The following is a 26,813-nucleotide window of genomic DNA, read 5'->3' as shown; positions in this document are numbered from 1 at the left end:
CAAGGGATATGTTTATACATATCAGTTGCTGTACTGTGGAGAACTCAATACTATAGTTTTCAATCACATATACATAGTTTTTCTAGTCCAAGTGCAACGTGTCAACCAAGATGCATTTTGACCATAAGCAGTGTTACTAAGCAACATAGTTACTGTTTATCATTTATTCAGTTATCATGGAAACCAAAGCGAATGCTATAGAAAAGTAAAACTCATTCAAGAGAGGCCTGCTGGTGCATAACTCTTGGGACCCTAGCATTTGGAAGACTGAGACAGGAAGATCACAAATTCAAGGAAGGGCAGCCAAAACTATATAGTAAGACCTTATTTAAAAAAAAAAATCTGTCACAAAAAGGAACACATGGTTGTAACCCATTCCACACACCTGGTCTCATCTGCAAAAAATATGAAATCAAATAATCAAATTGAATTCATGATTTTTAATTATGATTATTGAATAGTTCCCTATTTCTCTTTTCTTTTCTAGAGCTGATGTACACAGTTGAATTGGCTGGAGGGCTTGGTGCTATTCTCTTGCTACTTGTTTGCTTGGTGACCATCTACAAGTGTTACAAGATAGAAATCATGCTCTTCTACAGGAATCATTTTGGAGCTGAGGAGCTGGATGGAGGTAAGAGGAATTCCTTGTTTTATTGTTGCTTTGGAATATACTTATTTTTCCTGCCTTTGTCTTATTATAAGAAAAGAATAGTTGCTAATATTTGTTGATGTTCAAACTGTAAATTCAACTTTATATGAAGACACATGTATGATGGTTTAGAGCCAATAAGTAACTTTCTCTATAACTTGCAAGGCAACCCTTTTTCAAGTTGTATTTCAAAAGGCACAACTTATAATCACTAATTGCTATCCCTTCAGTGCATTCATTTTCTCTTACCTTATAATCAGTATAGAAAGGCCAGCTTTACTTCCCTACAGGTAAGGTGAGTTTCTTTAATTTGTGCACCCTAGTGCAGTCATTTGATGTGGATCACAATTTGTTCCTGTTTAGACTTATATCTAGTATCAGAAACTGTACTAGTTTAGCATTTATCAGTCTCTTCCATCATACTTATCTAAATTTAGACAGACTAAATTTCATTCCAAGTGTGAACCAGCAAAAAAGTACAAAACTACATTGTTTTCATAGTAATACATGCATTAGTTTTCCACATATTGAAGAAACAAATAGTGTTTTCACTGTTGCATTCTCTAATATGATTGTTCAGTTATTGGCTTCTGCTCAGTCAATAATATATGTACATTATTAAAAGAATTGGTGGGTAAAAATAACCCCCCCATCCCATCCATTATAGAACTTAAGGGTCGTTTCTTTGGGTCATTTAAAAAGCATGACATAGTTAAATTTGCAAAATAAGCATATGAAACTGTCAATCATTAGGCCAAATGATAAAGATTTCATAATAAGTTTATTAACTTTTTTTTTTCATTTTCCATCACCAATAGTACAACACTACAAGAGAAAATGAAACATTTGACCATTTTGCCACATTTCCAGGGTCCTCTAGAATACTACATAGGCAGAGCTCTCTGTTGTCAGTCAGATTCATGAAAAGTTGGGGTTTTTTGTGTTTTTTTTAAGTGATTATTTTTGTAGTGTTTCTTTGTTTTCAACTTCCTTCCCATTCATGCAAATTATTTCTTGGCTCTTACATAAAGGAGGTGTGATTAAATTGTGAATATCAGCGCTATTGTTGGGTGAGTGGGTCAACCAATGTGCTGAACAGTCTTAAAATCATTTTTACTAAACTTCACAAAAATTTCAAGATCAACATTATAATGTCTAATTTACTTACAAGACAAGTAAGCTTCCCAGCATTTAAATAATTATTTAAAAGATAATACAAGGACTGGCGAGATAGCTTAGTAGTTGAAAGTACTTATTTGAAAAGCCTGTTGGCTGGTTTCAATTTTCTACTACCTACATAAAGACAGATACACAAAGTGACACATTAATCTGGAGTTTGTTTGCAGCAGCAAGAGATTCTGGTTCATTCTTTTTCTCTGTCTCTCATTCTTGTTCTCTCTCTCTTTCCCTCCCTCTCTCTATCCCACCTCACAAATAAACAAATAAAATATTTTAAGCATTAATTTAAGTTTACAGGATGGAATTATAAAATAGATCTGTCAAGTCTATATTTTATTGAAAACTTAGTACTTAACATATTGAGATTTAGTATATCCAGTATTTTAGAAATAGCTGATAACTGAAAAAAAATAATTACCAAAAGTCTTTATGAACCCTGCTTTGAGTAGGTTTATTTTCTGTACTAAATGATAAGAATGGTTTTACTCAAACCATCAATTTTCAGTACACATTTTGTCTATGTTGGAAGTTATGGACTATAACTCTAAAAAGAAAAGCTTAGCATATGCAGTTGAACTTTCAGGGATGTGAAATTTCTCTTAGAGATTCTTACTTTTCAACATTTGAGTGAGTTACTTGGGTAAACCTAATGGATTTCGCTGCTTTTGTGAAGCTTGTTTGGGTCCTAAGTTTTCCGATATTGTTTTCAGGAATAAAATAAAGCAAACGCTAACAATATTTTAACAAATGAAATCTTCTCCCAGGAAGCTAATTTCATTTATAAATGTCTAAGGATTTATTAGAGCCCTGTTCTTCAGGCCATCTTTAACACAATTAGGAATTTAACCACTGGGGCTTTCCTTGAGATGATACTGTGAATCCATTATACCCAAGAACAAGCAAGAGAATAAACTTAATATTATCTAGATTAGATTAATGTACACACAATTCTCCTAAAAGGGGGGGGGGGGGACTAAGATTACCAAGACATTGTTTGAAGGGTTTTCTGGGAAGGAATTCTTGCTCCCAGTGCATATGTACTCTCCCCATGTTATGCAAACCTCCTGCTCCTGGGGTATCCCACTGCTACTTACCTGACCCCCTACAATTTTTAGAAATAATTTGCATCAGAACCATTCTATAGTAATATAAAAAAATATAGCCACCTTCAAAATCTATTATCCTAAAAAAGTTAAATGGCAAATTCCAAATTTCTGTAATTCTCTACTGTTCTAGAAAAACACAACTTGATTCTCACTGTTAAGAAATTAAAAAAAAAAAAAAAAAAACACAGTGTGATTGTTCCGCTTCAAGATAACTGTATCTTCTGGTTTGGAATTTGACTTCTCAGTTAATACTTAGTTTTAAATTGAGTTCTTCCGTTTCTTCTTTTTCCCCTTTCTCCCAGAAAACTATGACTTTAAAAATGCATAATTTACAAGTCAAAACTGAGCCCATGCCTCCTTTATTCTTGGATATCTATCAGCATACTTACCTCTCCTAAGGGAAATTCATAAAATACTCTTGGAAGTAAGGAATGGCTTAGAATATAAAGAACAAGGAAATAAAGATGAGCTAACAGGGAGCTGCTATGTATCTCAGTGGCAGAGCACATAACTACAAGTATGAGGCTCTGGGTTTAATCACAGTGAGTTATAAAAACAGAGGTTAATAGTTTGAAGTGACATTCTGTTACCACGATAACAACAGATTAATTTAGCAACAATTATTATGTTCACTATTTATTGATAACCAGAGATTCACACAACTAGAAATAATGTAAGCCCAGGTCTAAATAACTCTAAATCCTAAAACTTACAGCTATGATTCCAGACTGGGAGATGGAGCACATTCTGCCAATTTTATTCAAGTCATCAGAAATATTTTGCCACAGAAGAATTATGTTTTCTTTTCTAAACTAGAACATATCAATGCTTTGCTTCTCATATTTTTTTCACATTTCTAATTTCCACTCATTCATATATAAATAAATATATATATGTATATATATAATATTTATATATGTATATATAAATATTATATATATATATTTATTTATATATGTAATGGTATTGTTTCAGTTTGATTCAGTATTTTTTATTTCTTTCTTTATTCCACGGAATCCAACTTTTAGAATCACACTTGCCATCCTATCTGAAGCTGTTTATGAACACATAATCCCTAATTCCAAATGTACTACTTCCAGTTCTGTAATTTTAGTATTATTTTTTCTAGATACATATTGAATATTTCTACTAAACTGGATTCCAAACCCAGCTTTGCTATCTCTGCTTCTTATACTCATTCCTCGCCATTGTCCATTTTATTCCTCAATTCTTTGCATCACTCTCACTGGTCATAAAATTTTCTTAACTGCATGTATAATTTATCAAAAAGGTCAGGAAATATCACCATATGAAAATCAACTTTACCTTTACCCTTAAATTCAACTATTTTTTCTCTGCCTACTAAGTCTACTAACTTTGTTAGCTTCATTTTATTCCTTTCACTTCCTTCTCATTCTGACAGGATTGTCTAAATTCAGAGTTTTTATGATTCTTTTGTTTACGTCTCTAAGCATATAAATGCCCCATTGTGCATACTAGAGAAAGTCAAACTGAGGTGTCCTAGATCAAAGACAACTGCTAGTAAAACTTTTATAGCATGGCCATTCCCATGGGATCTGAGCATGTTCCAATTATAATGAAATGTTGATCTTTACTCAAACACAGTGGGTGGGAACTAACTGACCAAAGCAATTATATATCAAACTCAAGGTTTGTTTTCGGTTTTGTTTTGTTTTGGGGGTTTGTTGTCTTTGTTAGGTGACATAACCATAAGCATTAGAAGTAAGATTAGTTAAATCATTTCTTACCACCATTATTATAAAATAAAATAAAGTTTTCAAAAAATCTTCTCTATATTTATTTAAAAATAGCCATATGGGCCTGGAGAGATGGCTTACTGGTTGAGGCACATGCCTGCAAAGCCTAAGACATGTGTCTGCAGTTCATTTGCAGTGGGTAGAGGCCCTGGTATGCCCATTCTCTCTCTCTTTCTCTCTTTCTCTCTTTCTCTCTCTCTCTCTCTCCCCTCACCTCTCTCTCTTTATCTTTCTCTGTCTCTAATAAATAAATATAAATGAAAAATGAAAAAATAGGCAAATGGCTCATCCTATAAAGTTGAAGAATTTTCAACCCTAGAGTGGGTGGGTATAAGTCTTCTAAAAATCTTTACAAGGAATTATCTCCTAAGGTGAATATGATAGCATCTCAGTGGTAAGACTGGGAAAGCCAACTAGCAATATTAAAAAAAAATATTTTCATTGGGGCATAGGACTATAAGAGAGTGAAGTCTAGTAAGGTTCTTCAAGGAACAGTGGTCTTACAAAATACTTACAGGGATGAGATCTATCACCAAATTATATCAAATAATGCATATGTATTGAGGAGCACTACTTTCAAAGATCATCTGCCTAATAAAATGTCACACATTTTTGCAGTGGAATCCAATTTCTAACTTCTAATTAGAAAATATTTAATTTCTACCACAAAAATATAGTTTAAATGCTTTATAATAGTTGCCTTTGGAACATTCATTGCCTGATTCTATTTGAGTAGTAGCTAGCCTTAGTGATAAGGGCAACCTACTGCCTCTACAGTAGAACTTATACTAACTGCACCATAGGCTATGCTGGAATAATTAGAAAGAAAATACCAACTAAGAACATCAGCCTCCTTTGCCCCTCCATGCCTCTGCCTGGACTGTCTCTTCCATGTGTGTTCAACAGCTGCAGCTTTGCTTTATATTTATTTTTTACACCACTCAATTGCTTCAAAAAGGTCCTATTTTATTTCGTTTTCCTTTATTCCAGTTCTAGGGATATCACCTAGACCATTGCACATGTGAGACAAGAACCCATACTGGAAAATTCTCTAGCCTCCAAGATGTGATATTATAAATCAGGAAATTTAATCTCAAATGAGTTATATAAATATATGGCAGTCAAATATGAGCTAAAATAATTTTGTTTCCACTATATCACACCATAAATATTTTAATAATTGCCAGATGTACTATGCATGTAACCCCAACCCTCACTATGCTGAGGCAAAAAACAAATCACAAATTTGAGGCAATTAGGGGTTACATGCATAAAAAAAATATTTGACATCACATTTAATTTTTTAAGAATGTACTGATGAAAATTGTCTCAAAAAATATCACATGGTGAAACATGTAAACTGGGACAATATAAAATTTCATAGTATTTGTCTTAACTAACTTTATTTTATAAAAAATTTCCAGAAGTTACTATAGTAGACTTGAAATGTTTCTTAAAGTACAGTACATTTGCCCAGCAGATGTGAGGCTCTTAGTTCAGTAGTTAGCACAACTAAGAAAAAAAATGAGAGTTATTAAAATAACCATTCAATGTGAGAAAATCAGAATATTAAAATTACATACATGCAATGTTTTCCATGACGTATTACTTAGTTCTGCAGAGTTTTAAATTGAAAAGTATATCTTAAAAAATGTGAAAAACAGGCCCATCCACTTTCTGGGAACCTTCTCTACTACAGATAACTTCTCAATAAACTTTGCTTAGTTACCCTTCAAAAACAGTGTGAGAAAGCACATGAAGGGGAAAAAAATCCTGAAACATAAGAAAAAATATGGCTTTTATTTTATTTTAAAATCCCTTCTCATTCAAATTATATCAATGATTATTTCTCACTATTGCAATTTTCTGAGATAATAAATGTAAAGACTTGCATTTTAAGATGATATAGACAATACATTTTTGAGTCTTCCAATCTCATTTTAGGAACTAATTTGCTGAATGATGTCCTCTGTCCCTAGTCAATTTCATTGATGTGACTTATAAATATTTGAGAGCAATAAAAAAAAAGAAATGACCGGCAAAATTCCAATAACATCTGACAAGTACTCAATAGGTGTTTAAAGGTTAAAAACTACCAAAGATTTAGCTGTCAATCTCAAACCATTTCTATTGTCAGTAAATCTCTGTCCTTACCCAGATGCATTATATTCACCAAGTTTATCTTGAAAAGCGAATGTCAACTTACATTTTCTGTTTTATCAAATGTGTGCTCTTTTAAAAATAAATATATCTATGAATTCCTTGACTTCTCAATCCTCCTTCAGTGTATTAAGACTGTTAAAGGGAGATCTGCATTTATCAGTTTTCCTACCTCAGCTGCAGTCACTGTTTTTATGGTCCAGGCAGTGGAGACACAGTAACAGAGCAAACAGTTAAGAGTTTAATTATAGCATGCAAGGGAGCCAGAATACACTAATTAGACCAATAGTGGGCGGAGCCAAGTAGCAACAGAACTGGTCCTGAAAGACATGGGAGTGTCCTGTGATCACCTCCTCTGTGCATCCCCTCAGGGTGTACACTTCCAAGAAGGGTGGGGCTTTTCTCAGAAGCCTATTTTACTTTGAGTTAGAGTAAAAACATCCTTTACATGCTCCCCTGGCAAGAGAATCCCTGAAGTTGCTTTGAGTTCACACAGCTAGTCGACCAGGTACTGTTCTATATGTCCTCATTTCAGGCTCTACTACCACATCCTGTCTTGACAGACCTGAGCTGGTCCATCTGGAGTAAGCACTTGTTCTTTACATCCTCTTTTCATAGCCTTCTGATCAATCCCTTCTGGAGCTAACTTCCTACCTAATAAGACTAACATCCTCTTATGTGTTAAAGAGAAACATGTTCATCACCTTCATAATCTTTTTTATTCATTGTTTTATTTATGTATTCACTCATTTTTTACCTGTTTTGACACTTTCATACATTCATGGAATACATACTAATATAGTTTATTTTTCCATATATCCAGTAAGATTTCTTAATGATACTTTAATATTTTATGGGTTTTTTATTTGGTTGGTTACTTTTTCAAACAAGATCTCACTGTGTTGTCCTGGCTGGTCTAGAACACCTGGCCCCAATTATCCTCCTTCCTATGTCTTCTAAAACCAACCTTCCTAATATTTTAAGCTAGTGTTTTGTATCTCTTAACTATAGAGTACAAACTCTCTTTTAACTCTCAATATTATTTTTTTAACTAGAAAATCCAATAGCTATCTTAATCAATATAAGGAGAAAAATCTGTTGGTTCAGTTATTTTATTTCAAGTAATAAAAGAATAAATTCATTGATTAGATCTTGGGTTTCATATTTGTTTTCCATATTGTTGTTCATTCACCTCAGTTAGAATCACATGAAAATGATGAAAAGAGTAACATAATGACCAGATCTGAGATTATAAAGAGTAACTACAGAGTCTCTACCACTTGTTTTCCATCTCTACAGTGAACAGACTTGTTTGTAGTTGATGACTGAAATTGCAAAATTAGAATTATGCTCAATCACAGTTGCAGATCATGAGAAACTTCCGTTTAAAAGTCCTTTGTTCAGGTCTGGCAAAAGAACTCAGATGTATTCATTGTTTATGCAGAAATAAAACTTTAATTGTGGCTTAAAAAAGAATTAGGCTCTTGTGCCACTCCCTCTACTTTTAATATTTTTAGATATCAAAGTTGTATTTAAATGATCATAGTATTGTCCCTTAAAATGTTAATTTCATTTTTAAAGTTATAAAAGTATCAAATTCCTCAGTCTCACTAACCATATGAAATATATATATATCCATTTGTGTGTGGATGGTACAGATCATGCTTTTGGATTCTTACCAGCATGCACCACTTACAGAACAATCCTTTTTACCTGGGAGACATTAGCATAAAAGTTCAAATTCATCCAGATGGTATGATATTATGTGATATATAATGAAAATAGACTGAGGCTATAGCACAAATTAATGAAGGTCATTTAAGCTTCAGACAATCACTGCAAAGGCTATTCCAGACAGTCTATTTCCCAACTCTTTGTCACAGTCTCACTACATTGCCAAGGTTATCCACTAACTCCTGGGCTAAAGTGAAACTCCTGCTTCAGCCTCTCCACTAGTTGGAACAGGTATATACTCCCAATGCTCAGCTCTCTATCCCCTTTTAGATAAAAACGTGGATTGTCAGCTCTTGTTTGATATATATGTCCTATAGGTACTAGGGTCATTTATGATGGTGCTGAGGGTACAAGGTTTGGTTTTTATGGTGCTCCCACCCTATCAGTGTTCTAGCTGCTGTCTACAGTTGTTTGATGTTCTCAAAACTATTACATGTCTTTGCTCTGTTCTGGAACATAGTCTTTAAGGTGTCATTGCTAAAGAAGCAGAAATATCTCCCAAGAGTTTACAGTAATGAAAACCCTCAGAACCTGTTATAGTAATACTAAATAAGAAACTTGGAAGATGGGGTCCAGCATTCAATACTTTAATGGGCCCTACAAATGTTTATTTGTGTTCAAGTCTGAAAACTACTTTACTTGAGGTAGCTGCATGGATTCTCTCTGAATTAAAATGAACAACTACAGTTCCAGAGCATTTCAAAGAAAACTTGCTAAACTCTGATACCAAAGCTCCTGTGATTCCTTCAAGACTCCAGGTACCATGGACTCTCCATTTCCAAGGCCATCTTTCTTGAGAAATTCCCCACATATTGAGGCAGTCTGTAGAATTAACTATAGGATGTGAATTACATGATTTCCCACATAAAAGACCATTTATTCTTTAGATGTTTGAGCATGTACAAGCCTCAAATCACATTTCAGACAAAGGTCTATGACATTTACATTCAAACCAACACACAGAAAAAAGAGATAACCTCTAACTTTGAGTAATTATGTTTTACTTAAAGGGGAAGAAACTACAGATATAATGAATGATTATCTAGATAATCAGTAGTCAAGTATATTCAGTGGTACAATTTGGAAAAATCAAATGATTGCTGTATCCTGAAGAAGGTAAAAACTTGGCATAGGGTAGAAATAGGATAAAAACAGGCTGTAAAGATGGATTAGTTTTTAAGCACTTGCTTATGAAGCCTAAGGACCCCAGTTTGAGCCTCGATTCCCCAAGACCCATGTAAGCCTAATGCACAAGGTGGCACATACATCTGGAGTTCATTTTCAGTGGTTGGTGGCCCTGACGTGCCCATTCTCTCCCTCTCTCTCTCCCTCTCTTTCTCTCTGTCTCTTTCTCTCTCTGTCTTTTGCTCTCAAATAAATAAAAATAATTTTAAAAAGAAATAGGATAAAATTTATATATAGCAATGAATAGCATTATCATTATATGTAAAGGAAAAGTGAGTATAATATGCACCTAAATTTTATACACTAAGGATATGACAGTGCTTCATTTGTATTACCTACTTTTGTCAAAACTCTGATAAAATATCTCAAAGAAGAAATTCAGTGAAGGCTGTTTGGAGTCATGTGTGAGCAGATACAGCCCCTCAAAGAAGAGAAGGCAACTTTGGGGAGGAGAGCTTGTTCACATCTAGACAGATCAGGAAACACAGAGATCAGGTAGGAATCTGGGCTGGGCTATAACCCACAAAGCCTGCTTCGCAATTACCCAGTTCCTCCAGCTATAACCCGCACTCTAAATTTCCAAAGCCTCTCAAAATACAGTACCACCAGCTGGAGACTAACCGATCAAACACAAGAGCCTATGGGGAACACATTCAAAGCATAACATTATTAAAATTGTAATGAATTAAAAGGTGAAGAACAAAGTTTGAGATAGAAAGCTAGTTGTGTTGAATGTTAAGCGTGAAGTGCATGCTAAAGATATCCAAATTAATGTGTCTAGGATAGAGTTAGTAATAGGAACCTGAAGGAGAGGAGAAAGAAAATAATTGGGAGCATTTAAATTAAAGAAGCATCAGTCATGGTGGAACATGTCTATGATCTCATCACTTGGGAATCTAAGGCAGTATAATTATCAAGACTTTACACTGGGCTAAACAGTGAGTTTCAGTCCATCCTGGTCTATACAGCGAGAATGATAAACACACACACATATGCACATGCACATGTGCAAACACAAATACACATACATACACACATGAAGTTTATACAGAGAAGTGACTATGTCATAGGAGAAATGGATATCATTAATAGAAACTGGAATGAACCAGACATTAAGTAAGCCAAAGAAAACATTTTACAGAATGACAGAAATTTATGGGTTGGAACAAAGTTGAATGTGACATATTCAGGGAAACCAGTAACAGACAAAGTCATATAAGTGAAGGAGACATTTATATTAAAATTATCAACATGAGTAGTCTAATATATTTTCTGGATCTTTAGTATTTTCTGTTTTACAGTGTTCATTTTTTGATGTGATTTTAAAAAGCTTTTAAGACAAGAAGCAAAGAATGTAGATCTAGTATTCTACAATCCCACCTTAGGAATGCCATACTTTGAGAAAAACTGAAATAGAACAGCTTCCCAGAAACAAACAAAACATTTTACCCACAAATTAATACTACAGTCCACTGTGTGACTTAAAGAGTTCTTCCTCTTGCCAATGATTGATACGCTAGTCTTAGGTACACATTTATCACTAGAAACAAACCACTAACTCATCTCTTCCCTACTATACTGTATGCTACTGACCAAATTTGCAAGTAGAGTTTAATGTCTCATAGTAATGCATATAATAGTTAATGAATGAATACTTCAGTTAAATACTAATCAATAATATATGCTGCTTTATTGCATACTGTCTATGGCATCTTACTCAAAAGCTAAAGTGACAAATGATACCATTACAGGTTATCTGTTGGTCTATGATCAAACCTTAATAGTAAGTATAATTATTTCTGGTGAAAATGCACTTGTTTATAATAAGTACAACTCTCTCTTGAATGAAGAATAAAGGAAATACAAAAATATATCTAGCAGACTTCAGATGGCTGGTATCTTCTTAAATATATTCCCTTCTGAAAGCTTCTTTAAAACACCTTCCATATTGGTAAAAGTTCCAGAGCTCCTTCAATGAAGTTGTTAGCTTCACACACATCTATTTCTACTTTGTGTGAATTAAACAGTTTTGTGACTTTGTCCTGAAAAGTTACAATGATAGAATGACTTCTAAAACTGCTCAAGATTTTCACAAATATATTGAGTTTAAGAAGTGATTTTTGTACCTCTAAAGTCAAAAGACGTATTCTAAATTTACTTACAGCAAAATCAATAATGTCCTACAAGATTTAATGTTTAATACCCTTACAAAGTTGAAATTCTATGCTGAACAAACAGTTGATTTAATCCACAAATTTGAATATTTTAATTAAATGTGATCTAATAATTGAACAATATGCTGAAAATCAAGAAAACACCATAAACAAATTGGTCAAAATATTGATGTTTGTAAACTAAGCAAATTGAATATATTTAGAATTAAGATAAACTATAAATTCTGATGTCACAATCCAAAAAATAAACAAATAAAAGAGTATCCAGATGATCTTTTTATTTTTTATTTTTTTTTACTTTTTTGTTTTTTATTTTAATTTTTATCTACTTGAGAGAGACAGAGAGAGAGAGACAGAGAGAGAGAGAGAGAGAGAGAGAGAGAGAGAGAGAGAGAGAGAGAGGGAGGGAGGGAGAGAGATTGGTCACACCTAGGCCTTCAGCTGCTGCAAACAAACTCCAGATGCATGTACCACCTTGTGAATCTGGCTTACATAGAATCAAATGTGAGTCCTTTAGCTTTGCAGACAAATGCCTTAACTGCTAAATGATCTCTCTAGCCCTGATTAAAAAAAAAAAAAAAAAAAACAAAAAATAGGGACTAGAGAGATGGCTTATTGATTCAGGAACTTACTTGTCTATGAAGCCTAAGGACCCATGTTACTCTTCAAGTCAGACTTTAGCCAGAAGCACAACTTGACACAGGTCTCTGAAATTTGATTAGTGTCTGGAGGCCCTGATGCACCAATTTTCTCTCTCTCTTTCTCTCTCTCTCTCTATCTTGTGCACGCTCTCACACTCTCTCATAAAAAGGCCAATTGTTAGACTTGCCCCCCCAAAAGTGAAAACAAGATGAAATTTTAGAAAATAAGCATAAAGTTAGTATAAAAAGTATTTGAAGAGGTCATGTAAAAAAGGAAAGGAAAAGAGTAATCAGAATTTAATAGCCAGTAAATTTTACTTACATGGTATTTTGTGATTATTTTGACCAGATTAATTAGCATAATGAAAAATAACTTAATTGCTTTCAAGGTGTAAAATAGATGGAAGTCACTAAAACAATATATTAAATAGCAATTCTGTTTAATTATATTCTCAAGCCCTAAATCCAAGAACTGAATCTCAATGAAAAATTATTACTCCAAGCTTGGTTTGAATTTTTTGTCAACAAGTCAGCATAGTACACAGAATCTAAAATTCATTTGTTAAAAACTCCTTTAATCCCAGCTATTTGGGAGGCTGACATAGGAGAATCCTTCCTGCCCAGGAGTTAGAAGCCAGTATGATTCATTCATTCATATTATCCTCTCTCTCTCTCTCTCTCTCTCTCTCTCTCTCTCTCTATATATATATATATATATATATATATATATATATATATATATATATATATATATGTATGTATGTATGTATATATCTGTCTCTCTCTCTCTGTCTCTCCTTTTTCCCTCCTTCACTCAAAAAGAAATAAAATAAAATCATGTTTCCACAGACAAGCCAAGTGCAGTTTTCACTCTTTTGGTAAAATAGCAAACCACAGAAATTATTAACTGCATTATTTTGAGGAATAATGTACTATTGTCTATCAATATTATCTAACCATAAAGAGTAAGCATCTGAGCTGGCCATGGTGGTGCACGCTTTTAATCCCAGCATTCAGGAGGCAGAGGAAGGAGGATGATGGCAGTGAGTTTGAGGCCACCCTGACATTACATAGCAAATTCCAGGTCACCCTGGTATAAACTGAGACCTTACCTCAAAAAACAAAACAAACAAACAGAAAAAAGAACAAAAGTCTCCTATAACCTATGCACCTAAAATGATGAGTGTCTGTGTCACATCTTATTTTATTATTATCGTTTTGGCATTAGTAGTAGTAGTGGTTGAACTCAGGGTGGCACTGATGGTTCATGGACTCAAGAACATACACACCCAGTGCTCATTCTCTCATTACTCTTTACATTGACTTTTCTTCTACTATTTCACAACAATAAAAATTAAAATGTGACTCCCTGTACCTCTAAGCTAGTTCCAAAATAGTTAGGATTATTGACCACTTGACAAAAATTGGGCTGAGAAGAAAATTTAGTGGGTAAAGTGCTTGTCTGGCAAGCAAGTATAAGTGAGTTCACATCCCTAGAACTGATGGAAAAATGCCAGGCACTGTCACGTGTACCTGTCATCCCAGAGCTGGGGAAACAGTGTATCCATTGGCTTGCTAAACTAGACTTTTTTGCTTTACTAATTTAGTTTTAGGGTAAGTTGTTAGTTCCCTTTAATTTTTTTTTGTTTATTTTTATTTATTTATTTATTTATTTTATTTTTTTTTTTTTTTGAGAGTGACAGACAGAGAAAGAGGCAGATAGAGAGAGAGAGAAAGAATGGGCGTGCCAGGACCTCCAGCCATTGCAAATGAACTCCAGATGCACGTGCCACCTTGTGCATCTGGCTTATGTGGGTCCAGGGGAATTGAGCCTCAAACAGGGTCCTTAGGCTTCACAGGCAAGCACCTAACTGCTAAGCCATCTTGCCAGCCCGTTAGTTCCCTTTTAAAATTTTATTTTGCTTTCAACATTTCCTTGGGGTGCTTGGACAAATCTATCTGATGGACAAGGTGCACCAGATTCTTTCTTAGGTTCTACCTAGGATCAGATGGACCATGTGGGCCTTCAAAGAGCAGTACAATGAAAACCACCATTGCCATTTGGGAACAAAAGCAAGCTCTAGGATCCTCAAGAGAAATTTTCTCAAAGAATAAATGTAGAGAACAACAGAAGAGAACACGTGTTTCTGCGTCTGGCCTTCATTCACATTCACATACACACACAAGAATGTATACTCACATAAACTCATGAAAGCACACACGCGCACACACACACATATACCTCACACACAAATAAAGAGAATATTAAACACATTTTTTTAATTTTGGTTTTCCAGGAATGGGATATATATGAAAAAAAACTGAAAGTTTTGATGTTCTGTTGTGTGTGTGTGTGTGTGTGTTTAACTTCAAGATTTTTCTGTAATGTTTTTGGCAGATAATAAAGATTATGATGCATACCTGTCATATACCAAAGTGGATCCTGACCAGTGGAATCAAGAGACTGGAGAAGAAGAACGTTTTGCCCTTGAAATCCTACCCGATATGCTTGAAAAACATTATGGATATAAGTTGTTTATACCAGATAGGGATTTAATCCCAACTGGCAGTAAGTTAATATTTTCATTTCCACATTTGCTTGCATATTGGTGTGTCTGAGTAATTATCACTTTTTCCATAGAATTTTAATTTTGTTTCTTTACTTGAAAATTTTTGTATCTTAGCTTCTCAAAAAATGATTTTGTGAGTTCATATCGAATTTAAATTTTGGTACCCCAGAGAAAATCCTTCATTATTCTATAGAGAAGCTTACTCTATGAAATTTAATATTGGAATAAATCAAATGAGGTATTCACATGTTGGAAAATTATTTTAATTTTATGTAAAGGAATGCCCAACTTTTATTAAAAGTCATCATTCACTGTTTTCATCTTCTCAACATGGTAGGCAACTAATAATTCTCATGTAATGCATGAAAGATTTGATCAGAGCTTTTAGAATCAAATGATGAGTTCACTCATTCTGATACTTCTTTTTTCTTTGTAGCATACATTGAAGATGTGGCAAGATGTGTAGATCAAAGCAAGAGGCTGATTATTGTCATGACCCCAAATTATGTAGTTAGAAGGGGCTGGAGCATCTTTGAGCTGGAGACTAGACTTCGAAACATGCTTGTGACTGGGGAAATTAAAGTTATACTCATTGAATGCAGTGAGCTCCGTGGAATTATGAACTACCAGGAGGTGGAAGCCCTTAAGCACACCATCAAGCTCCTGACGGTTATTAAATGGCATGGACCAAAATGCAACAAATTGAACTCTAAGTTCTGGAAACGTTTACAATACGAAATGCCTTTTAAGAGGATAGAACCCATTACACATGAGCAAGCTTTAGATGTTAGTGAGCAGGGGCCTTTTGGGGAGCTGCAGACTGTCTCAGCCATTTCTATGGCCGCTGCCACCTCCACAGCTCTAGCCACTGCCCATCCAGATCTCCGCTCTACCTTTCACAACACGTACCATTCACAAATGCGTCAGAAACACTACTACCGAAGCTATGAGTACGACGTACCTCCTACTGGCACCCTGCCACTTACCTCCATAGGAAATCAACATACCTACTGTAACATCCCTATGACACTCATCAATGGGCAGCGGCCACAGACAAAGTCAAGCAGGGAGCAGAATCCAGATGAGGCCCACACAAACAGTGCCATCCTGCCATTGTTGCCAAGGGAGACCAGTATATCCAGTGTGATTTGGTGACAGAAAAGTAAGGGACACCCGATCCCTGGGAGTTTGAGTGGAATCTGCAGTCCAGTGCCTGGAACTAAATCCTCGACTGCTGCTGTTAAAACATGCATTACAATCTCTAGAACACGAGGAAAAACAGGGTCTTGTACATATGTTTTTTGGAATTTCTTTGTAGCATCAGTGTCTTCCTGTTTTACCATGTCTCTGACCATTACATTTTTTGACTTTGTTTTATATGTCATTGGATTTGTACATTTACATTTTTTTTTTAAAGAAGAGACTGATGTATAGGTAGAAAACCCTTTTTTGCTTCACTAATTTAGTTTAAGGATGAGTTGTTATTTCCTTTTTAAAAAATTTATTTTGCTTTCAACATTTCCTTGGGGTGCTTGGACAAATCTATCTGATGGGACAAGGAGCACCAGATCCTCTCTCAGGTTCTACCTAGGATCAGCTGGGCCACTGGGCCTTCAGAGAGCAGTGCAACGAAAGCCAGCATTGCCATTTGTGAACAAAAGTGAGAGAGAGAGAAGAACATTTGTTTATAGGAGGGCCCGGCCAGTCAGAGCCCTGAATCTCTTCCTTGTCCCGCCTCATTCCCCACCTCTACCCTTCTAATGGCAGCATGATGGGTAAACTCTGCAGAGGGGTAGAGGTAGGTCTAACTGTCTTAACATTTAATTCACTACTCTTCAGAATACACTCTAGACCAAGAGATATGCTAGTCACTTATCAGTGACCAATACAGAGTGCTAAGAAGAGGAGATCAAGGGCAAGAAAATGGGAGAGAGTGTTGTTTCTGTTTTTTTATGAGTTGATGTACCCTTCTATATCTATCTATCTATCTATCGATCTATATATATATATATATAAATAAATAAATAAATATAAGTATATATAAAAGAGCAAAACAAAAAAAAAAAACAAAAACAAAAAAACAAAAACAAAAAAAATGTAGCCCTATATTTGATCACTTCCCGGAAAGGCATGAATGTGTTTGTGGCTCTTTTTGTTTAATATTCTACTTCCTCTTTTCCCTCTATAATTTTTCTGCAAGTGAGATTATGTGCAAATACCAGGCAAGTAACTCTGAAGGGTGAATCAAGGCAAGTAAAAATGAAATTTACATTGAAGGCTTCCAAACAAATGGGAAGAACAGGATGTATCATTAAATATGTTTTGTCACCCTGTATTATACAAAATGTTATTTTCTACAGAATCAAAAAAAAAAAAATCTGTGAAACCTATTGTGGGGTTCCCTTGTACTTAAATGTTAACTCGCTTGTACTTCCCTTTTCAAGGCTACATTCAGAACAAAGTGGTTTTAGTCTGTGAACATAAGCAACATTTATTAATATAAAGACATTTAAATAAGAACTCAGGAGGTCAAAATATGAGTATAAGTACAGTTTAGTATTTTCAAAATAAACATTATTTACACAAAATAGATTTAAATTAGATATAAAATATTTAAAATAATTTTACTGTATACAGAATTTAATTTTATCTCTATGATTCTATCTTTCAGAGACAAAGCTAACGCTCCTAAGAAATTTATTACTTTCCATTTAGCTTTAAGTTTGAAGGCTGTGGCACAAGCAACTAATTCATTTTCATGTTAATGATGTAAAATCAATCACAAAAGAACCTGTAGAGGGCAGGACGGTTAAAAGGAAATGTTAGGTAGATTTTAGCTTAAAATGTCAATCAATGTGACAAAAACATTGATAATAGAATTTACATGGTACTTTACTGATTTATTGAAGGAACTTTCAATCCCTCCATCCTCTATGGGCTCATGTAGTGACAACTCTATGTTTGCTACAGTCCTATCATTATATAATGAGAAAACAATTCTAGAGCTCTGGTCACAATACTAAGATGTGGGTGGGTCACATCAGAAGTGTAACCTGCAAGAGAGTTCATTGGGGAGGACTACACAGATCTGTGAATGTAGGACAGACAAGTACAAGAATTTTGTCACAGAGCACAGATCTCAGTTATCTGTGGGACAAGACAAAGGAGCCTTGGGATGTGCATTGATTTTTATTTGCTTTAAAAAATGTTTACTTTCCTGACAACTTGCCTGGGTTCTTCTCTATATTATGTCTTTATTCCTGTGCTCCCCTTGGGTCTGTGTCACATTTTCAAAAACAGAACTGAAGCTGCAAGGACACATAAAATTTTAAGGTCAGCTTTGCACATTGGGTTATTTTCAGAAACTGAGAAGGCCATTGTTTACTTTGTACTATGAACACCTGTCAGGGACTGGTGGTAGTGAACCTCATTGAAGTGAATTCCAAATCCCCCAGTGCTCAGAAATTGTAAATGTGGCAATGGCCTGTTTAGTTCTTTGTTAATTTTTAATTTCTTTAATTTTTAATTGCACGATGGATGTGTGGAATAAATGTAGAGGAAGTAATCAGACCACAGTCATGCTTTAGGCATCCATAGGTATTAATTTAGCTGCATTGGGAGTACATTTTTGTTCTCTTTTTAGTGTAGATTTAAGCACTTTGAATAGCATGATTCAGGGATTGATGGGTAATATTTGATATTCTCACAAGTTAGGAAACATTTATTTTTCCTCCAATGCTTTGTTATATTTAAAGAAATGAAATAAATGCAAAAGAAGTTATCTATGGCTTTAGATACATTACTCCCAAGTATTCATTTATCAGCTTCAAATGAGAACAAATGAAGGAAACTGTTCTGTGTTCCCATGCTCTATGTTTACTAGAAGTACTGTTGGAACTCACAATAAAATTAGAAAAGAAAATGCATTTCCCCTAGTGCTTAGGTTTCATCCTTCCTTTTTTATTTATTTTTTGGGGGGTGGGGTTCTGGGGGATAAGAATATTCTAGCTGTAAAAACACATTTGAAAATGTGAATGTGTTAGCCAAGCTGGGAGCAAGAATGGACTTCCAGACTTGGGCATGTGTGGTGTTTGGTATTGCCTACTTTTCATCAACCGCCTCTTGAGCTCTGAATGATACATTATGGATTCAAAAGTCCATCCCGTTCTTCAGTGTGACCTCAACTTGCTGCTTATGAGCACCCTATGATTTATTGTGGTGCTTAAATCTTTGATTATTTAATTTGTACCCCATTTTTTCAGTCTTCTATAGGCAGAGATGACATTTATATGCTGTGCTGCCAGCTGAGTTAAGTTTAGATGAATTATATGAAATAAATCCAAGACATGATGAGTTAAGAGACCTAACTTTACTATGTTTCTATAGCTACACACATGATTGTTCAGTCAACCATTTTGTAATTATTATTTTCTTCACAGCTTATCAACTTAATACTGAATAAATAGATGCTGATTTTGTCCACATTTCATTGTTAAGTATTTTATAACAAAAGCAAATATTAACTGAGAGCCACCCTCTAAAATCTGAATAAACTTCGTTTATTCTGGAGTAGTCATTAACTTTTCACAATCTCCATTTATAGGAAGCATTCATTTGTACATTGTGCACTATTCTCTGATTCCAGAATGGTACCCTAAATCTCCCTTTTCAAAGGAGTAGTTTTTAATCTTGTGTTTAATTTTCTCTCCCTCTCTCTCTTAATCTCGCTCCTTCATTTTTTGTTGTTTTACAGATGAAATTCAGGCCAGGTTGGCCTCAAACATACAATCTTCCTCACGCCTCAGCTTCCTGAGTGATGCAATTATGCCACTGTGCCACTATGCCCATAAATTATTCTTTCTTAATTTTAGCTTATATCATTTATCTCAGAAGAATGAGAATTGAAATTTAAAAAAATAGCATCACACTAGTAAAATAGATGATGTTACAAGAGAACTCATATACATTTTCAAGGAAAAACCCTTATTGCCTCTAATCTGAACTTGCCCAGCTATTAATTCCATTTTTTTGATGTAGTTGATTTGCAGAAGTCAAACATCATTAATATGGTTGGGAATTCCACCTACCAAGTCATATTCCCTATTGTGGAAAAATTCAGTAACCATATAGAAAATTATTCCAAAGAGATGATGATGCAACTGTATTACACAATCAGAGAAGCAGAGGCTATTCTTGCCTTAATCAGGAATCCTTCCCATTCAATTGTTCTAAGCAAAGAAAGGAACCAGCAATCAAATTTTAGTTATCCCTCCTAGTAGGTCTTTAATTTGAGTTCAAGAATATGTTGGATTTATAAAATGGATTAAAGGAGAAATTGAAAAATAATACTTTCCCCAACTCTGCCTTATTCCTTTAAACTGTGATTTGTTTTTAATTTTTTTCCTATAAACACACACACACACACACACACACACACACTAAATAAAATGAAGAAATAATGATTTGATGTATTGTTCTAAAGGACCTAGTTTTCTTATGCAAAGATATAGAATTGATTATATAGCTTCCTTTCAATAATTTTAGTTTTTCAATTTTCTTCACTTATAATATGACATTGGAAAAATAGAGAAACTTTTGAAAAGTAAGTTGGCAGTGATTTAAAGTTGCAGGTTTTACTTGTGATTGTTAGCAAAGTGGAAGCTAATGCTGTTAAGAAATTGAAATACAGTCCCAAGATATAAGATCTGATTAAATTTAAGAAGAAAGAAAGAGGAGAAGAAGAGGGTTACTCTTAATCCCTATTTGATGTGCCTTGTCATCAATCAGATTCTGGTCACACCCATAGAAAATGCCTTGATGATGAAGAAGGAAATCACTTTAATTTTCTATTGAGAATTATTTCTTCCTTCCAGGCTCAGAACACAAAATATTTCTCCATTATGAACACACAACATGTGCATATATATGGATGATCTTATAAATATATATGCATAGCATACATATATGTAAATTCCTACTGCTCATTAGTAAATTTCCCCTTAAATAGCCTCTAGGTCCACTGACAAACTCAGGCTTCTGAATTCTTCATGAAAGTATGTCAAGTAAGTTACTATTATTATTTCTACCATTTATTACCCCATTGATACATCCCACAGAGTACATAAATCTGAAGAATATTTTCTTTTTAACAAAAGCAAGAACTAAAAAATAATTACACTGTTTTCCCTCCACTACTATGTGAATAAACTCAAAATACTGCCCATCAACTTCAGAGTACTATATGTAATAACAGTGTGTAAATTTCAATCTTCATAATTTAAATAAAGTTACCTTTCAAAAGGCATGCTATGTCATTACAAAAAATCAATTTAATGTGAAACAACATTATTACATAGTGCATGAATATGTGGCAAAGTCAAATAGATCTCTCTTTACTAGTCAATGAGAGGTTAAATTTGGGGAGATCAGATGTGAGTATTTTAGATTCTCAACTGGGAGGAAGACTTAATGTAGGGACACATGGTCAATTGTCCATGTTCCCTGTTAACTAGAATCTTTAGTATACTCTTTCCACCAAAGTAGTGGAAATATGTTAATATAATCTGCTATTGAATTACAAAAAGCTTTTATGTTTTCAAAGTTTGAGGGAACCCAAATAGGAAAGTGGATGTAGTCATTTTCCTCTGCTGGTGTTCAAGTCATATTTTAAACTCTGACACTTTCAGATCTGTTCACAGTCAGTAAAAAGTGCATTTTACATAGCACTTCTCTTTAGTTTGACTCACCTTCTTTTGACATTGTACTATCTAGAATGTATGTAACTCATGTGTAGGTGATGGAGGCACTCTTTGTTTTTCCTTAGAATAATTAACAATTATGTATTTGGTTTTGCTTTGACTAGCAATAGGAAAATAGACAAATACAAGTGTAAAAATGAGAAATTTTAAACTCGAATTACAATTTGTGTTTTATAGTTGTTTCATAAGTCTGTTGCTCTCTATGAGTATGCTCTCTATATATCCTGTAAAAATAAATTTATATGTTACATAGAAATTCAAGAAATTAAATTATTTATTAAGCTACAAATGTTTCTTCTGATTTCTATCTGATCATAGATGAAAATAAATTAAATAATGTGTTGTTGGAAATATGTAAGTATGTTTGTTAATTTAATAATTCTTATTATACTTTTTCTTCCCTCTCTACTTTTCTATATAAAGTTATAATTCTTAGGACTCTAATTCCTACTATGGTTGTGAAGAAAGAGATTTTTAAAAATGCTCAGGTGGTTTTAAAGAAAAAGAAAGGAAAACTAAGTCCACTTCCAATCTTTTCTTTTTCTACACTATTAGATATGAAGAAGCTTAATTCACTAATTCAAACACTTAAAATTCATTATCACACTAATGGTCTTTTCAAGGTTAAATTCCACAGGTTTCCTTAATAAAATATTTTGAGAAACATAAATGAAAGGAATGATCACATGAGAATCCTTTCCTGTTTCCTTTCTTACTTCTAAATCAGTAGGCATTTTCTTCTTTCTTTGTAAGGTAATACTCACATAATGACCTTAAAATACAGTCCCCTCAGGTAATAGCTTACAGTGGCCAAGATCTTTAATCATCTTGTTTTTCAACTGTGTTTCCATCACTTATAATGCACAAAGGGAAATGTCTTTGGCCTTGCTTTTAATTTTAGCTTTAAGATAAATAACCTTATTATTTACTTATTTGAGGAAAGGGGGAGGGAATGATGGTAAATCATCATGAGCATAACCAGGCACCAACTAGAAGCCTCTGACAGTGAACTGGCTGCATGAAGTTTTACCATAGGAAAGCTTTTTAAAAACACTTTTCAGAGATGAAGCAGACATACATCATTATGAAAATTTAAAATAAGAGGTTCACAGGCTACATTTCAAAGTATTTAATACATTTAAAGTTTTATAAAGTCATTTCTACCTCAGTAGGGACTTTAAATGTGAGGTAATAACCTCTATTGAGAACACTAAAGTACTATAATGATTATGACCCAGTATATATTTCCCACAGTATACTTGAAATTGCAAACTATGTATATGACACTTTATTTAAAATACCAGAAACAACCACTATTGTTAAAGAATGGTTGCTATTATTTGTGTACTTCAGAAACATGAATAGAATCTAAGGAATTGTGAATTATATTATTGACAGGTTATTAAGACTGAAACTAATGGAATATCTTGCTTATTTCTAGAAACTTCCTAATTACTATGATATGTATATTTACTATCAAAATAGATAATTGGACAAATATTCATAGAATTATAATGCTAGTGATCCAATTACTTGTTGAAATAGGATTGATAGGATTTGTGACATTTTTATATGGCTTCTAAAAGTTATTTAAACAAACCCCTTAATTAATTGTACATCTATCAATATATAATGTTCAATGACATTGATGAAATACATTTTGTATTTAGGAAAGCAAGGTATAGTTTAGGGAGAACAAAAAATACCAGCTTAAACAACAGCCAATTATTTTCCCAAATAAGGAATTTATGTCTCTCAGTGATATGGCAAATATTTTTTGATTGTGCACAGGGGGAGACTTTTATTTGTATTCTTTTATTTTGGATTTAAAATTGGAACCTTAAAAATATAAGTTGTACATCAAATTAAAGACTATGCATAATCTTTATAGTTGTTTTTATATGATACAGTGATATTCACTTATAGTATTAATTTAAACTTAGATATATAGCAATCTAGAATTGGTAAAACATATGGCAAAATTGTCAAAACTGTTTGTAAATAACTTGCTTATTAATGAACCACTGAAGCAATTGATTTTCTAACCTTTAGCAAACAAATTAAATGAACAAATGAACACTGACAAAGGGTAAAATATAGCATTATATAGTGAGAAGAATACATCAAGCCTATAAAAGCAACAAAGATAACTATAAAGTTATGAAAAACACTGTCTAAATAAGGAAATATTCTAATTTTCCTATTTTTCTTAACAATAAAGAACTATTGAGAATTATAAAATTGAAAGGAAATCTGATATCTGAATGTGAACCCTTTCTTAGGTAGTCTTAGGAGGATCATTTATCAATGTTTCTCAATTAAACAGGAAATTGATTACTGACTACTATGTGAACATATAATTCTTTTAACATGCTTGGCATTGTGACAAAACAATTTGTTGATCAGTCCAGTGGCTCTTGTATATCATCCTTCCAATAGTTCAAAATTCTGAGTACACTTAGAAACATCTTGGTTTTAAAATAAAAGCCCCAAATCTCAGTGATTCAGGGACAACTGACTGTTCCAGTAATTATCCCTAACGTTAGTGTTTGGTTACTAAATTCTTTATGTGTAATCTAGAGGAAAACCGAAATTGAAAGCTCTAGGAACCAAACACCCAGGTCTTAAATTTTAGGCTTTAGAAAAATAGATTGGATATGACATTAAATGTGAAAATTCAGTGCTGTGGTTGTAGTTCAGAGGGCAAGGTAAGCATGAAAGGCCCTGGGTTCAATACCAAGCACCAACTGTATTTTAGGTGAAAATCAGATTGAGTCCCAATAACACTGATATGGTACATTGATATTTAGAAGAAACATCTCCCCCAAAAGATTCTGTAATGGAACTCCATCAAACAGTATTTTGGAAATAGGGATGTAGGATTTGTGTTTTCTGTCATTACAACTGCTGTATTTTGGAATGTAAAACTTACAGTTACAGCACATGAATACTACCTTAAACTGAGTCTCCTCTATGAAATAATTCCTCCCAAATCACAGCATCAAAATTCACAATGAAAATCCAGCATTCAGGAGGCAGAGGTAGGAAGATCATTGTGAATTTGAGGTCAGCCTGGGCCTAGAATGAGTTCAGTTCAGTCTGGCCAAAAGTGAGACACTACCTTGTAAAAAGCAAAAACAAAGAACAACAGCAATTATACAAAATTACACTTTATTTCACAATAACTGAAATAGAAGAAAAGAAGTGAGAGAATGAAGAAAGTGGAGTCCAGCATTGTCACTCAATATAAGACTTCAAAAGAGCACTATTTAGGACCATAGAGGTGGCTCCGCGGGTAAGAGTGCTTGCTACAGAAGCATGAGGGCCTGAGTTCAATCCCTGGCACACAAGTAAAAAAGTGTGAAAAGGTGATCATGGCATTTCGTGACTGTGATCAGGATTGAAAGGTGCAAGGACATGAGAATCACTGGAGCTCAGTGGTCGGTCAGTCTAACCAAAGAAGAAGTAAGTTCCATGTTCAATGAGAGGTTCAGTTGCTAGGAAATAAGACAGAAGAGTGACCCAAGGTCCTCTTCCAAACACTGCATGGGTGCATGTCTGTGCACCTGCATGTGCATATACATGAATACCACCCCCACACATACACACCACATAAAATACCACACATACACCAAATTATTAAAGAGCACCACTTAGCAGAAGCTAATTACAAGTCGTGATATTTAAAACACACCTTCATTCTATAAGAATGTAGATATATTATCAATTCTGTTTTATTTGTGGAAGAAAAAAGTAAAACTATAAACGATACCAGACATTGGTTGTCAAAATATATGTATAAATAGTAAATTTGTTACATTAGTTACTATAACTAACAATTCTGTTTCCTCAAATTAATCATCAATTTCATCATTAAACCCCATTAAAGAGTTTTCCATATATTCTTCAGCATAAGAATAACTTTAGAAGATGAGCCTTTTGTCTCATGCTTGCAATTCTTCCACTCACAAGGGTGAGGTAGGAGGATCCTGAGTTCCAGATGAGAAACTGTGTTGGAAGGAAGGGAGGGAGGGAGGAAGGAAGGGAGAGAGGAAGATAATTTATATATTGTGTTAAAGCATAGTTATCTGACCCAGAAAAACTATTAAACCACAGGAATTTTTTTTTTATTTGGTTGTTGTTCTATTGATTTTTTGGGGAGTGGGGGGTAGTTTTTCTTTTTGAGAGAGACTTACAATGTAACACAGGTTGGTTTGGAGCTTACTATGTAAGACAAGCTGATGGAATCCTGCCTTAGCCTCTCAAGTGTTGATATTACAAGTGTATAATAGCAGATGACATTTTTATGATCATGTAATTCAGGAAGCTGTAATTCTCATAGAGGACATAAAGTACAAAACTATATTGATGTCATTCCAATACATTTAGTTAATTCCATGTTAAATGCTACATTTATATTATTCCATTAGATTGAAATCTACACAAACATGAGCCAAGCATGGTGACACATGCCTTTAATCCCAGCACTCTGGAGGAGGTTTGCTGGGAGTTTGAGACCAGCCTGAGACAAATTCCATGTCAGCCTGGGCTACAGCAAGACCATATCTAGAGAAAACCAACAAAAGCCTGACAAGCTAATATTTTCTTTCTTTATTTCACACTTCAATTACTTATTTTGACAATATAGTTCCAGTCACATATATTTATCTGTCTGAGCTAATTTTGATCCATATGTCTCTTGTTTTATGGTAAATGACTACCATTGTTAACGTTGTTTGCTTCTGTTTCTTAAGAAGAATCTATTATGTGATGTAAGATTCTCATGAGCCAATTATGCCATTGAACTTACATTCAATTTGCAAAGATACCACCTTCATTAAATAAGAGAAAATGTTTTTATATATGCTTCATGAAGTAG

At 34.0% G+C, this 26,813-nt stretch overlaps 1 protein-coding gene across 2 annotated transcripts in view; it reads left to right on the top strand.

Annotated features, from left to right (window-relative positions):
• The window catches only part of Il1rapl1 (interleukin 1 receptor accessory protein like 1), a 1,362,835-nt gene extending 1,345,698 nt beyond the window's left edge, over window positions 1-17,137 (top strand). For both annotated transcript variants that reach the window (XM_004663684.2, XM_045140535.1), the window contains exons 9-11: window positions 488-631; window positions 15,005-15,175; window positions 15,613-17,137. In XM_004663684.2, the coding sequence (XP_004663741.1) occupies window positions 488-631; window positions 15,005-15,175; window positions 15,613-16,331 (1,034 nt within the window). In that variant the 3' untranslated portion in view covers window positions 16,332-17,137. The remainder of the gene's footprint in view (window positions 1-487; window positions 632-15,004; window positions 15,176-15,612) is intronic.
• The last annotated feature ends 9,676 nt before the right edge of the window (window positions 17,138-26,813 follow it).

Source organism: Jaculus jaculus, chromosome X (genome assembly GCF_020740685.1).
Source record: "Jaculus jaculus isolate mJacJac1 chromosome X, mJacJac1.mat.Y.cur, whole genome shotgun sequence".
NCBI lineage: Eukaryota > Metazoa > Chordata > Mammalia > Rodentia > Dipodidae > Jaculus > Jaculus jaculus.
This window is presented reverse-complemented; position numbering and strand designations above follow the sequence as displayed.